Raw genomic sequence first — 13659 nt, 5'->3', positions numbered from 1 at the left:
TGGTGGATCAACTTATCTGTGATCTTACTGGTGGATTAACTTATCTGTGATCTTACTGGTGGATTAACTTATCTGTGATCTTACTGGTGGATCAACTTATCTGTGATCTTACTGCCTCTCTTATGACCCATAACTTACATTGAGTATACATCATCATCATCATCGTTTAACGTCCGCTTTCCATGCTAGCATGGGTTGGACGACTTGACTGAGGACTGGTGAAACCGGATGGCAACACCAGGCTCCAATCTAAATTTGGCAGAGTTTCTACAGTTGGATGCCCTTCCTAATGCCATCTTCTCCTTTTTGGTATATCAAACACAGCCACTGCTTTGATGACAATGGAGTTCTGTATTCTTCCTTGTTGATTAAGTCTTTTCTCTTCATCAGGTTTATTTTGAAATCTTTTGATTCTAGGCTCTGCTTCTGCATTTGGAACTTCCTCTCTAATTCTTTGACTGACAAGGTTATGAAGACTAAGCTATTGATATACAAGTGTTCCTACCTTCTCTGTTATGGCCAAGAGAACTATAATAAATAATGCCTGATAGGCACCTATGTACTCACTGAACTAGTTGCTGACAGATCACCTTTGCACAGTTTTCACTGCTCTGACAAGCCATTCTTTTACACCTAGTTTTCTTAGCAATTCCTGATTACAGTGCATGGTACTTGCCAAACATTCTTCAGATCAACGACTACTAGGTATAGTGGCTTACGCTTAGCTCTCTTAACTAAGAACTTCTCTGGTAGTTGTCTCATCAATGATACCTTGTTTTGCCGCAAACCTGAATAGCATCTCCATTAAATCAGTTCTCTCTCTGCTACTTTTATAACTGGTTTCCTCTCTCAACTGGTGACTGTAGGTTACCTGATGGAATAACCCTCTTCCCATTCAAGGAAGGTAGATCCCTAGTCTGGGATGCAATATGTAGCAGCATATTCTCCAGTTCTAACTTTGCTGCATCAGCTGCAAACCCAGTTATCACCACCTGTAAAGCAGAGGGAAGAAAAATAAGCAAACACGGGCATGACCAGGTGCTGATTGTTGTGAAGACCTCAGTGTTCTTGGACCCTGCACTACTAATTTCCTCTGCAAAATCAGGATAATGGCAGCTCATCTGAAAAACGAGCTCTGTGAAGTGGAGTGGCTGCTGCAGTGAATGTCATGGGCTATTTGTGGCAATGCCATCACAGTCACGACTGTGGGGCACAGTTGAGTACACCATTTGTTCTGGGGTGTGTGGCCTGTTGCCCCCTGCTCCTCCACTTTCTGCTGCTTAATATTCCCCTTTTTTTCTTTCTTTCTCTGTTTCTTTGTTTATAATTCAGTTGTGACTCAATAAAGTTGTGATATTTCATAACTTATTCAAGCAATTTCAGCCTCTATAGGTGCTCCTTCCTAGAACAGCAACATTGCTTTTGTAGCAGTTGATGATGCTTCAATTACACCAGTCATTAAGAATAACATTTAATTGTACTACATGACTTCACAGGTGAGTAGTGTATGTACTACTTTGCCATATATTTTCAGCATCTTGTTGGCTGTCCCTGGTGGTCCTTCTGCTTTTCCTGTCTTAATGTTTTTGTAATGCATTCAGCAACCCAAAAGATATCTGTTCTTTACATTTAGATGGATTGAAGTAATGTTCAACAAAGTGTCTTACTCGGGTACATAACACAACCCTTTCAATTATGTTTTACATTCCAGGAATTAGTACTTTCAATATTTCATCTACTCAACTATTATAAAAGATATGTAAAATATATAAAGATTTATTTCGAAGTTGATATGTCATACTATAAAAGAATTATAATATTTACTATATAATACGTAATAGTACCTAACTTCTGCATAAATCTTTCTAAGATAGAATCCTAGATCTCTTTGTTCTTCAGAATATTTTAATATTTGTTAACTATTTGCTGTGGGATTTATTGGCCAATTACTTTGTTTTATATTACATACACACACATACATACATGTGTGTGTCTTATAAAACAAAGTTATTGGCCAATAAATCCCATAGCAAGTTAGTAACAAGTATTAAAATGTGTGTCTGTGCAAGCAAAGCAGTGAGGTTAAGAAGTTTGTTGCCCAACTGCATGTTTTCAGCTTCAGTCCTACTGCATAGCACTTTGGGTAAGTGTCTTTTATGAGAGCACTAGGCCATCCAAAGCCTTGTGAGTGAATTTAGAAAACAGAAAATGAAGGAAGTCCATTATGTATGTATTTATATGTGTGTTTGTGTGTCTATGTCTTGACATCACACAGTAATTGTAAGGAAGTACCCTGATGATTCAAGTGGCAGCATGTTTGGCCATGGGGAACAAATACTACTTGGAAACAAGTGAGAGTTGGCTGCTGGAAGGACAATCAGCCATAATAAATCTGCTTCAACAAATTCAGTCTGACTGATGCAAGCATAGGAAATTGATCATTAAAATGATGATGATATATACATATATAAATATATGTATATGTGTATGTATAGGCATAACCTTGAAGAAATAATCTGAGAGATGTTTTAATTAGTCTGAAGCTCTTCAATTTTAATCTGGAAGAAAAGACATATTGTAACTTCCTAAATACCTCTTTATGTTTTGACTTCTGTAATGAAAAATGTACTTTGTATAGTGTACATGTAAAGGCCTGCTAATATTGTTATTTATGTATTATGGCTTGGATTGATGTTGGAGATCTCTAATAATATCTGTATTATTAAATTTGGTAGACCAGTAAACAAATACCTGCAACATTTGATTATGATCCTTATTTTCTATGTTCTAAGTTCAAATCCTGCTATGGTTAACATTGCCTTTCTTGTGGGGTAGGTAAACTAGAGTATTGGGTTGGCCAAAAAGTCTGTTTGGTTTTCATGCATACTAAACTTCAAGCACTCAAATAAGTAGCTAACTTAAAAGAATCATCATTGTTAAACGATGATGATGATGATGATTCTTTTAACCTCGAATCACATAGTTGAAAAAAATAGATATCATTTTTGTTTGGGTTGAATGGTTACCATAGAAACACTGCTTCATTATACTTAAATGTATCTTTTGGACCATGGCTATTATCTCTTAACACTTAAACCACTGTGTTATTCAAGAGTGGTCTATTCATTGTTATTGTTCAACTAACTGTACAATGTAGACCAATTAACTTTGATTGAAATCCCTTTCCTTTTCCCCCCACCTGTTTCAAGCCATTATTATTGTTTAGCTCCATGTTAACCCTGGGTAAGCATTCCTGTGATCAAAAACTTTTAACTGTTACTATCTGGCATTTTTTTTTCAAGCATAGTTTATAATTCAGTAGACTCCTTATATTTCTAATTAGTTCAATACTTATACTTTTGAATCATTTTCTTTTCTTTCTAGCCTGCATTTTAATACCAATCATTTGCGGGGTGAATGATGACTAAATTCCACTCAAACATTGCCTCTCCCTATAAGTTAAAAAGAAATGTATGTTAAGAATTAATGCATTATGCTAAATTCACATCTGTATTGTTTGTATTCCATATGAACAAATGTAAAGGTTTCCTAATCCCTAAGGTATCAAGTGTCAACCCTAGTTTCTTGGTGTTAAGCTGGTGAGAAATAAATATTTTGCAGATGATATTCCTGGATAATTAGGTTCATATTCCCTACTACTAAATGGACCACAGCATGTAGTATTAACTGTATCATCCAATATATAAGCTGATGTTTACATGCACCAATGAATGAGGTTCTGAATGATTGCTCAACCTGCTCGAATTAGCAGATCTTTCCTCAAATCACACCCTTTTAGAAAAGGAAAGGATACAGATAGTGTAATATTTGATACACTATAACTTAAAAAAAGATGAAGTGGTCATCAAGGCCATGCATAACAAGCACCATTCAAGCATTGGGCCTCATGGAGGCAGTGACCAAGATGCTTTGCGATATACCATACTTGTGTTGACCTCAAGTCAAGTGAGACTAGTCGTGGCCGATGCTGGTGTCAGGTCAGTGGCACATAAAAAGCACCCACTACACTCTCAGAGTGGTTGGCATTAGGAAGGGCATCCACTGTAGAAACCTTGCCAAATCAGATTGGAACCTGGTGCAACCCACCCACCCCAGCTTACTAGTTATCAGTCAAACCGTCCAAATGATGAGGAATCAGTTCTGATTAATATAAATTGTAATATAGTGCATTAGAATTTCCAAATTTTACAGACACTCATTTGACTTTTTCTCCACTAACTAAATAAGATTTAATGACTGTATGAAGGATGATCTGGTGGAAACAGTTTTATTTTTGAAATTTTTTTTATTATTTTGTTCCTATTATGTAATGTTTCTTTAATAAAGTTTGTAGAGATAAACTCTTCAAACTTTTACAGTATCATTTTTATTTTATTTTATGTAATCGTTCATATTATATTATCTTAAATTCAAACAATGCTTTAACTTTGAAAGGGAAGTGTCATGTATCTGAGTTTATTTATTTTCTGCTTAATTGTAACTTCTTTAATACACATAAAAAAGAAGTAAGAGGTATAACTCAAACTTTGATGTAACCTGATGATTCACAACAGTAATGTATGTTGAGTACTTTCGGTCAATGTTAGAGATATGACTACAAATCATATTGCAAATAGAAGCATTGGTGTTACCATAAATTGATGTTTTGAAGTTGAAACTTTTGTGTACCATCTCTACAATCCTTACTATCACAACTAGAATATCTTTGATTATAAGCTCAATGAAGTCTGACTTGGGGATTAATCACCAAAAATTAGATGCTTAGTGGTTTTGTACACGAGACCTCTGAACTTGCAGTCCTATACCATATATGGCTATTTTATTTCTATTTCAGGTATACTTCAGGTTTTCAGTAGTTATGAAAAAGAAACTGTGTATTCCTAGATTTCTTCTTTACTGTTACTTATATATTTAAAAGTACCAAGATGTTGTGTAGATGAGAACTTCAAACAGTTATCCCTGTAGTTCAGGACACATACTCTATGTCTATTGCATTATATGTCTTGTAAATTGAGGGTTGGGTGGTGTGCATCAATGTAACCAGTTGACTTGGTGAAAATACATGAAAACATAAACAGCTAGTCTTAGTTTTGATAGCATGTCTTATGTTACAGATTGGTATCATTGACTGATTTCCTTGATGGTTGGAAATACTTTTTTGACAAACTACTGTTTTTGTTATATAACCCCCAATTATCCCTCTTTAGCATGTAGCTAATTAGTTAAATGTATGGGTGTGACCAATGGAACTAGCATTCCAGATGTACTATGTCTTCATGTAGCTGAAGTCCACATTGCACTGAAATTTATAATAGTTTATAGTACAGATGACATTGTAGCAGCATGGACACGTTACATTTCTGCCAGTGTTAAATCAATTGTTGTATTGGTCTGGTAGCCACAACAGAGAACGGTGAGATGAGCTTGGTCGGGGAGTTACAGTGTTTTCTCTTTAGCACCTATTTTCAGTGTTTTACATCCCAGTGCAGGGATTAGGATTAGTGGAATGATTAATGCTGACAGCTATTTTGATGTTTATATATTTGTTTTGTGTTGTTTTGGATTGGGTGGGATAGATAATGTCCTGACGATATTGTAGTAGTGTTCTACAGTGTGGCAGATGTGATTGAAAGTACTTTAAATATGTAGTAAAGTTAAATTTAGGTGTGCCAATTAAGTCTTCAAGGAACAAATCTTCATTAGCTAATTCTAAAACAATATGCCCAAAAAGAATGTAAGTGAACCAGAATTTAAATATTAATCAAATAATATTAATTGTATCACTGATGTTTTTGTCATCTATCTTCTTGCTGCTAATTTATGTCAGTTCTCTCAAACTTTATCAAGCTCTTTTTTTTATCTTATCTTTCCTCTCAGTTTTACTTATATCATTTAGAATTGCAGCAACTGAAATTATTGTACATTGGTATATAGTTTCCTGTTTTTACTTTTAAATTTACCTGTATTGTAAAAAAAAGAATTTCTAATTGTCCATAGGTAAATAATCATTACTATGAGTGTTCTCAGCAGCAGCTGTAATAAATCGTTTTAGTTATTATTTACCTATGTTAACCTGATATCCTATGGAATATTGTTTTATAACATTGATTCTATTGATTTTGCTCATGAACTATCAAAATTTGCATGCAGAATCCTCTACTGTAAAACTTGAGTGAAAATTCAATAAGTCAGTGCGTGTGTATGCTTCAGAATATTGAAGACAATTTACAATGGTTCATTTCACTGAAATTTCCATAGAGTGGAATAGTTTTTACCATTCAAAAGTCATTGAGACAAATAAGGGAATAATTTGTTTTAATCAAATTTTGTTTGCTTTATAAATTTGTTTCGAAAATAACATTCTTAAATTTTTGTGTTTTTTTTTTCCAACCACTTAAATCTTAGTCTCTTTGACTAATTGACTTAATACACACATTTAGCATGTAGTTTAAATGTTCTACTAGGTACTTCATTCTATTTACTTCAACATTTTACCAATCATCTATGTTTGTTTGTTTACACCTGTGTATTTGGGAAGTTAACTTGCGATGGACAAGCTATTCATCCAGAGTTACAATTTATCTTTCATTTACTTAGTTTGCCAATAAGCATCTAGCTATCTTTCATAGATCCAACTAACAAGTAGTTTTTTTACAAGACTCTCATACTATATCATAATCATCATCATCATCAGCAGCAGCAGCAGCAGCAACAACAAAAATGGTTTTAATAATTCTGCAAAGGAATATCATTTTGGGTGTTATTTTTCTGAATTTACATATATTTACTTCATGCATTGGCATAAGGACACACAATTGTAAGGACGATATAGAGGTCTGAATTGACTGCCAATATATTACTATTTTATTAGTCCTGGAAGAATGAAAAATAGTCAACCCCAGCAGAATTTGTACTATGGGCATAACTGAATACTGTGAGTCTGATGTTACTGATTCTGTCATCCACGGATATTGAAATATCTGAAATTGAGCTGGGTGATACTGGAAATAGGTTTATATCTAATAAGGAAGAGAGAGAGAAGGAATAACATTTTTCATAGTCTAAGATTTACTGGTTTCAGTTCAGCATGCAAATATTGGAACATCAAAACTTAAAAATTTAACCATTTTATTTTCCAGTGGTAATACAGCTGAAACCCGAGGAACTGCATATGTAGTATATGAAGATATATTTGATGCAAAGAATGCTTGTGATCATTTATCTGGTTTCAATGTATGCAACAGGTACCTTGTGGTACTATATTATCAAGCAGTGAAGGTGAGAATTTATTCATTGTTATTATTTTTTTCAATATTCTATCATTATGAAGCCAAATGGCGACAAGGTTAAGCTTAACTATTGACCATAGTCATTGTAATATCCTCTGGTTGTCTCACTATGAATATAATCACTAGCAAAAGAAATATGTATGTTGGATTTCACTTTTTGTTTGTTTTATGATTTCTAATTGTTCATTTTCCACATAAAAAATAATATTGAATGTCAAATTGCAAGAATATGAAGTTTACAGCTGGTTGCATTTTATATTCTGAAAGATTAATTTTGATATACCACTGGCTACCCTTTTTTGAATCACAACAATAAAGCCATATCATGATGGAGGAGAAATTTCCTAAATTGATAGGGATCTTGTCAAATGCAATATTAGATCTAGTGAGAGTGCTGACTTTGCCATGGTTAGGTCTCTCCACCAGGGTTGATGATGTATTGATACCTATGAACACAAGCCTGAGCATTTTTCCTTTTATGTTAGAAGCCCAGCAGTTACTCATGCATGCAAGTTTTCCATCTCCACTATACCAGTTTTATCCAAGGGGGACCTTTCTGTAAGGCCAAAGCCAACACAGCTTGCATCTGTGTTGCTGTCTGAAAATACCAAAGAGCTGATGCAGATATTGGAAAGCATCTTTTTTGACACTGTAACAGCTCCCACTGCCTCAAGAAAAACAGGGTTGATCTTGGTAGAATTTTAAGCCAGAGAAGAAAGTGTTGGAAAATACGCTGCTCAGCAGTCTATCCAGTGCTCTAATGACTTTGCTTTGCCAATTCAACATCTTATTGTGAACTATCACTTCTGGAAAGTAAAAAGTAGGTCAAAGATGAACATGAAAGTTTGTTATTTCACTTCAAGTTTGTAATATGAGACATTTCCTTCATTTGTCAACAAAAAAATCACAATGATTCAGACAATAACAATGTCCCATCAAACAGTGTCAAGTACCATTGATGTTATTAATGAATGTTTCAATTGCGTTTGGCTCACATAGTATGCTTTTCCTTTCTGTTACCACTCCAAATGAAGTACAGCTGTCACCACTGACTATGCAACAACTACTCTGTTTTACTATTCGCCAAAGATTTGATCTCATATGTTTGTGGTATTCATGGTGAAGCATTCTCTGCTTCCTTCTGTTGTAAACCATTGTTCTGCTAATCCTTCCTTAGTCTGACACCAGCTAGTTGGACAGTGAATCTAACTACCAACTTAAACACTCCATCTTTATTACTAACTGGCTCTCTGTTGCTTACAATGAGTGTTTTAAACCTTAACATAGTTCTCAGAGAGATTCAGCATAAACAGAATGTGACATGCCTAGCCTTATGAAATTCAGGTACTATTCAATTTTTCCAGCTGAATCAACTAGAACAACGTGAAATAAAGTGTTTTGCTCAACCACACAATGCGCCGTTTAGTATCGAATTCACGACCACACGATCTTGAGCCCATACCACTAATCTACACGCCTTCATTGCCTCAACTACCGAGAAAAGAAATTGGAAATGTGCTTAGATTAAGGGGCATAACTCTGTTATGTATCTGATGTTTTACTCTTGATCAGTATTTCAACACAGTGTTTTGTCATGACTACTCCACTTTTCCTTTTTTTCTTTCGGGTTGTTTTGTTTCATTCTGTTACCCTGAATCTTGAGAGCTCGAAAACATTTAATTATTTCTAATTAGAGAGCAATTAAACATCTTAAGAGATTTAGATAATTTTGAAATAATTTATAAATTTGTGCTTGTGTTGTGTGCTTAAAATTAAATGTTGATTCTTTTTTTCTCAGTGGTTTATATTTTACTGATTAGATACAGAAAATTGTGGCTTAATTTTAAAAAATTGACTATGTTGAGAAATGAATACAAATATAAATTTTAATATTGCACTAACAACACACTAGCACAAAATATATATGTGTAGTTTTAAACTTATTCAAATCTCATAAAATTTCCAATTGTACTCAAATTAAATATTTAATAGATCTTGAGGTTGAGTACAACACTGAAAATTGTTTCCTACATTTCAGCTACACACAACATTGATATGTCTGCTATATTGTACAGCTTATTCTGTTGATAGATGTAATTCTGTATAATTCAAGTACACTCTATAGACTGCATCCTAATGAAAGCATTTTGATAGGCAAGTTTATATTTGCACAACTAAATTTACTCAGTAAATCTAGTTGTGCATGAAGATATTACTCTGAAAATTACTGGCATAGCATACCATTTTCAACTATGAGATCTAGGTTAAAAGATATATTGTATAGAGAACCAGACACTCACCATGTGTTGAGTTGGTTCACTAGATTTTCTTACCTACCTGAGCTAATTAGTACTGGTCGTGGCTGTAATGAAAGCATAATTACCAGATCAGTTAAGGGATGGAAGGTGCCCAGATATCTGTTGCTTATGTTAGCAAAAGATTTCTCTCTTAATGTTGGCTTGTATAAATACAAGTGAAATGCATACAAAATACACATAGATATACACACACGTTTATGCTTGTGTATGTATATATGTATCTCTGAGTCTTTAGCCATTGTGTTTTAACGCTTTATAAAAGGCTCTTCTTTTCAAGTTGCCTATCTTTAATAAACTTCTGATTTGTACTGCTTTGTATGTTCCATCACTATAAACCAGAAGACTAATTTTTAAGAAGCAAATCATCTACCTAAAGATAACACTAAGTTAATTTCATTTAAAAAAAACAATTGTTTCTCTGTTTGTCTTCTTTAAAATATATTTTCTTAAATTTTTACATAAATCTTATCATTCTCTACATTTTTTTTTCAGGCTTTTAAACGAATTGACCAAGACAAAAAGAAAGATGATATTGATAAAATAAAAACAAAATATGGATTAAGCACACCAGAGAACAAGAAATGATTTTTCTATACACAAAATATGGACCAGATATGTGAAGTGAATATCCTACTGAAAAACAGATCATCTCCCATCTTCTATTTTACTTCTCATCTTAAATTTAAGAGACTTTAACTTCATATACGTAAACCATATCTTTGACTTCAAATTTTGTTTCAGTATGGAATGTAGTATATCTTTGAAACTATTTAGGTTTCCTTTTTTAGATTTCATCTAATTCATTTTTTTTTTTTTTACATTGGATGTAAGCATAAGAACAGAAATATATGTAATGGGAAGATAAAAAGAAAGAAGAAAAAAAGACACTTCAGAATGCCTACTTTTTCTTTCTCTTATTTGACATCCAAACACATTTCAATGTTCATGTCTATATTTAATAGGATATATATTATGGTATAACCTGTTAAAAAGGCAGATTTCATAAAAATCAATATTTGTTGAACTGTTCACATTGGTATTTATCATTACAATTTGTCTTTAATTATCTAAAAGTATATACTCAGTTGTACTTTTCCATGCAAATTTGTGCTGACACATGAAAATTCTTGCTAAATTATCATGCTAATAATTGTACATCCTTTCATATACATAAAACCAATAACCTCATGACTATTATTTTCTGTCTTCCTCTGAAATCAATAAATCATCTTTTGATGGATGCTATGAACTGGAAAGTTGAATACAAACTATACAGATATTTGAAGTTTTTGTTGCACGCCACACTTTTAGTAGATAAGCCAATGATATAGTGCATTTGTAGGAGTATAGGATCAATTGAATCAACTTCAAATGATTATGAAAGAATAAAATGAGTAATGATAGTATGGTAAACCCCTCCAATCCGTACTAGCATGTAATCTACTGGTGTTTATTTTATCAAATGAGGTATGAAAGCAAAAGTTAACCTCTAGTTGTTCAATAAAAAGCTTAAAGTAATATACTGAAAGTTTGATGTTCTTCCACAATGTACAGCATCGATTGCTTTTTAACCTTTTCATTTAAGGAGCACTCCGTTGGTTATGACGACGAGGGTCCCAGCTGATACGATCAACGGAACAGTCTGCTCATGAAATTAAGATGCAAGTGACTGAGCAATCCACAGACACGTGTACCCTTAACGTAGTTCTCAAGGAGACTCAGCGTGACACATAGTATAACAAGGCTGGCCCTTTGAAATACAGGTACTACTCATTTTTGCCAGCTGAGTGGACTGGAGCAACATGAAATAAAGTGTCTTGCTCAAGGACACAACGTGTCGCCGGGAATCGAACTCGTGGCCTTACGATCATGAGCCGAATGCCCTAACCACTAAGCCACGCACCTTCACATTACCGTATTTATGTTGAAATACACTACCTTTGTTTTATTTATTAAAATACCTGTCATTTTAAAGCTGGTGTTTGGAACATAAATTAACATGAGGTTTTGATAGGAGTTTTTAATTTAAATCACTTTAAAATTGAAACGTTGTATCATAAAACTAGGGGCATTCTCAGGCAGGTTGGTATCAAAAGGGTTAATGATCATATGACCCCTTTTGAAAGAGGTGATAATATTCAATAGTTACTATTAGTTGACACCAGTGTCTTACCGATACTTGGAGATTGAAAATCAGAGTTGGCATTTCAGAAAGTTGAATTCAAAACAGTGCAGTAAGACTAAATACAATAAATAATCAGTCTACATGTAAGCTTTCTTGGCTATCTTCACTGAAGAAATTGATACCCAATTTATTTTAATACTTTTTCTACAGCAACCTGTGTAACAGTTCCACGTCTAGCGATGTGGAAGTTTTTGTTCAACTAGGCAAACAGAGTTAGCTACCTTGCTAAAGAGCAAGGTTTAAAATCTATTTGCATATGAGCAGTCATCCAGTGCCTAAAACTTTATAACTGTTTTGCTTTTTGCACTACTACTAACTGTTAGTATTAATAATGGAAAATAATTATAGTGTCCTTGTACCTTTAATACCTTAATCATGATATAGGAATGATACCTAATTTTAGGTAAACAGCAGTCTGGATTTTGAGAATAGAAGCAAAGATATCACTATGTGATGAGATAACCCATAGGTAAGGATGATCTCACAATATTGGAGTATCTCCTTTTATATTCTGACATTGGTCTGGTCAGGCAATTGAATTTATATTAGAATTTGAGGTGGGAAAGAAGAGGTTCACTAGCAAGATTAAATAGAAAATTATTTTAATAAATCCCTGAATAGATATTTAATTTACGTATTCATGCTGTGGAAAAATTATTTGATCCTTCACACTAGTTTCTATCATTTTTTTTTTTTTTGATGTTTTCCTTTGATGTCATTTTATCAAAGGGCTTGTGAGAAGGTTAAATATCATTTTGTTCACTGTAGACAGAGTTATTAAACCTTTACAAATCAATCCAATTGAGACTAAGGTAATGTTCACAATAGGTAAAGATTCCATCAGTTTTATATAAAAACTCATTGTTTTCCAGTTATCAGCTCATTGTATCAGTCAACCAAAATTGTGGATATTTTTTCAAATTCTACTAAATATCCAACATTCTGCAATCTATGGCCACATAATCATTCAGTTTTTCAATATGACCTATTCTTGTGTATTTTCTACCATCTTCGTTATTATTTCAATCATTATTGAATTTTTTGATTGCATAGACATAAGCCTTTACCTTGCTAGCAGAATTTAGATCAAAACATTTCTGTAAAAGCTGGTGCCAATTTTTGGTTTGACATGCTGAAGAATGAGTAATTTGTATTATGTTACTAATATTTTTTTATATGTTCTTGGCAACAGACTTGATTTCTGATTAATAACTTATCTCATGAATAACTAGGCTTTCACTAAAATATTGCCTTAAATTAATGAAGTATTATTTTAGTACAGCTGTAAAAAAAACCCTGTTGTTTTTATTCCCTTGGAAGTCATTATCAACTCTACTTCAGCAGGCCTCTGCTCTAGAGATGACTAATATTTGTTTATTTAGAAATGTGAAATTTTGTACCTGATTTTACTTTTAATCAAAATCTCAAATAACCTTTGTCATCTTCAAGTTCCTCATTGTCATGGATCTAGTTAAGCAATTTATATTGGGTATTAAACATTGGAAGGACCAATTGAAGATTGAAAAGGACCACTGACAGGATCTAAATTGCATATCTAATGTTTGCTTAGTGACTACCAAGCAAGAGATATATGGTTCTGTGGCTCTTTGTCTGCTTCAAATTTGGGTTTATGATATCTAAAAATTTTGACATTAAAGTTTTAGCCAATAATTTTATGTATGTAGCTTGCAGTGCATGTACTAAAAACAGTTAAGATGCATTGTCATAATTATAAGTAAATAAAAAAATCACGAAATAGATTTTGAAGAAGAAAGGTATTTCATTAAAGATTACAAGTGAATTGTAATTAACATTATTGTCATTGTTAGTTAAAATATAAAGTTAG

General features: G+C 33.2%; 1 protein-coding gene across 1 annotated transcript in view; it reads left to right on the top strand.

Annotated features, from left to right (window-relative positions):
- Positions 1 to 10899, top strand: part of LOC106876661 (splicing factor 3B subunit 6) — a 14721-nt gene extending 3822 nt beyond the window's left edge. The window contains exons 3-4 of the mRNA XM_014925296.2: positions 7161 to 7299; positions 10121 to 10899. Coding sequence (XP_014780782.1) covers positions 7161 to 7299; positions 10121 to 10213 — 232 coding nt within the window. The 3' untranslated portion in view covers positions 10214 to 10899. The remainder of the gene's footprint in view (positions 1 to 7160; positions 7300 to 10120) is intronic.
- Positions 10900 to 13659: the final 2760 nt, after the last annotated feature.

The sequence above is a fragment of the Octopus bimaculoides genome, chromosome 3 (genome assembly GCF_001194135.2).
Source record: "Octopus bimaculoides isolate UCB-OBI-ISO-001 chromosome 3, ASM119413v2, whole genome shotgun sequence".
Taxonomy (NCBI): Eukaryota; Metazoa; Mollusca; class Cephalopoda; order Octopoda; family Octopodidae; genus Octopus; species Octopus bimaculoides.
The sequence above is the reverse complement of the archived record's forward strand: the minus strand, read 5'-3'. Positions and strand labels throughout refer to the sequence as shown.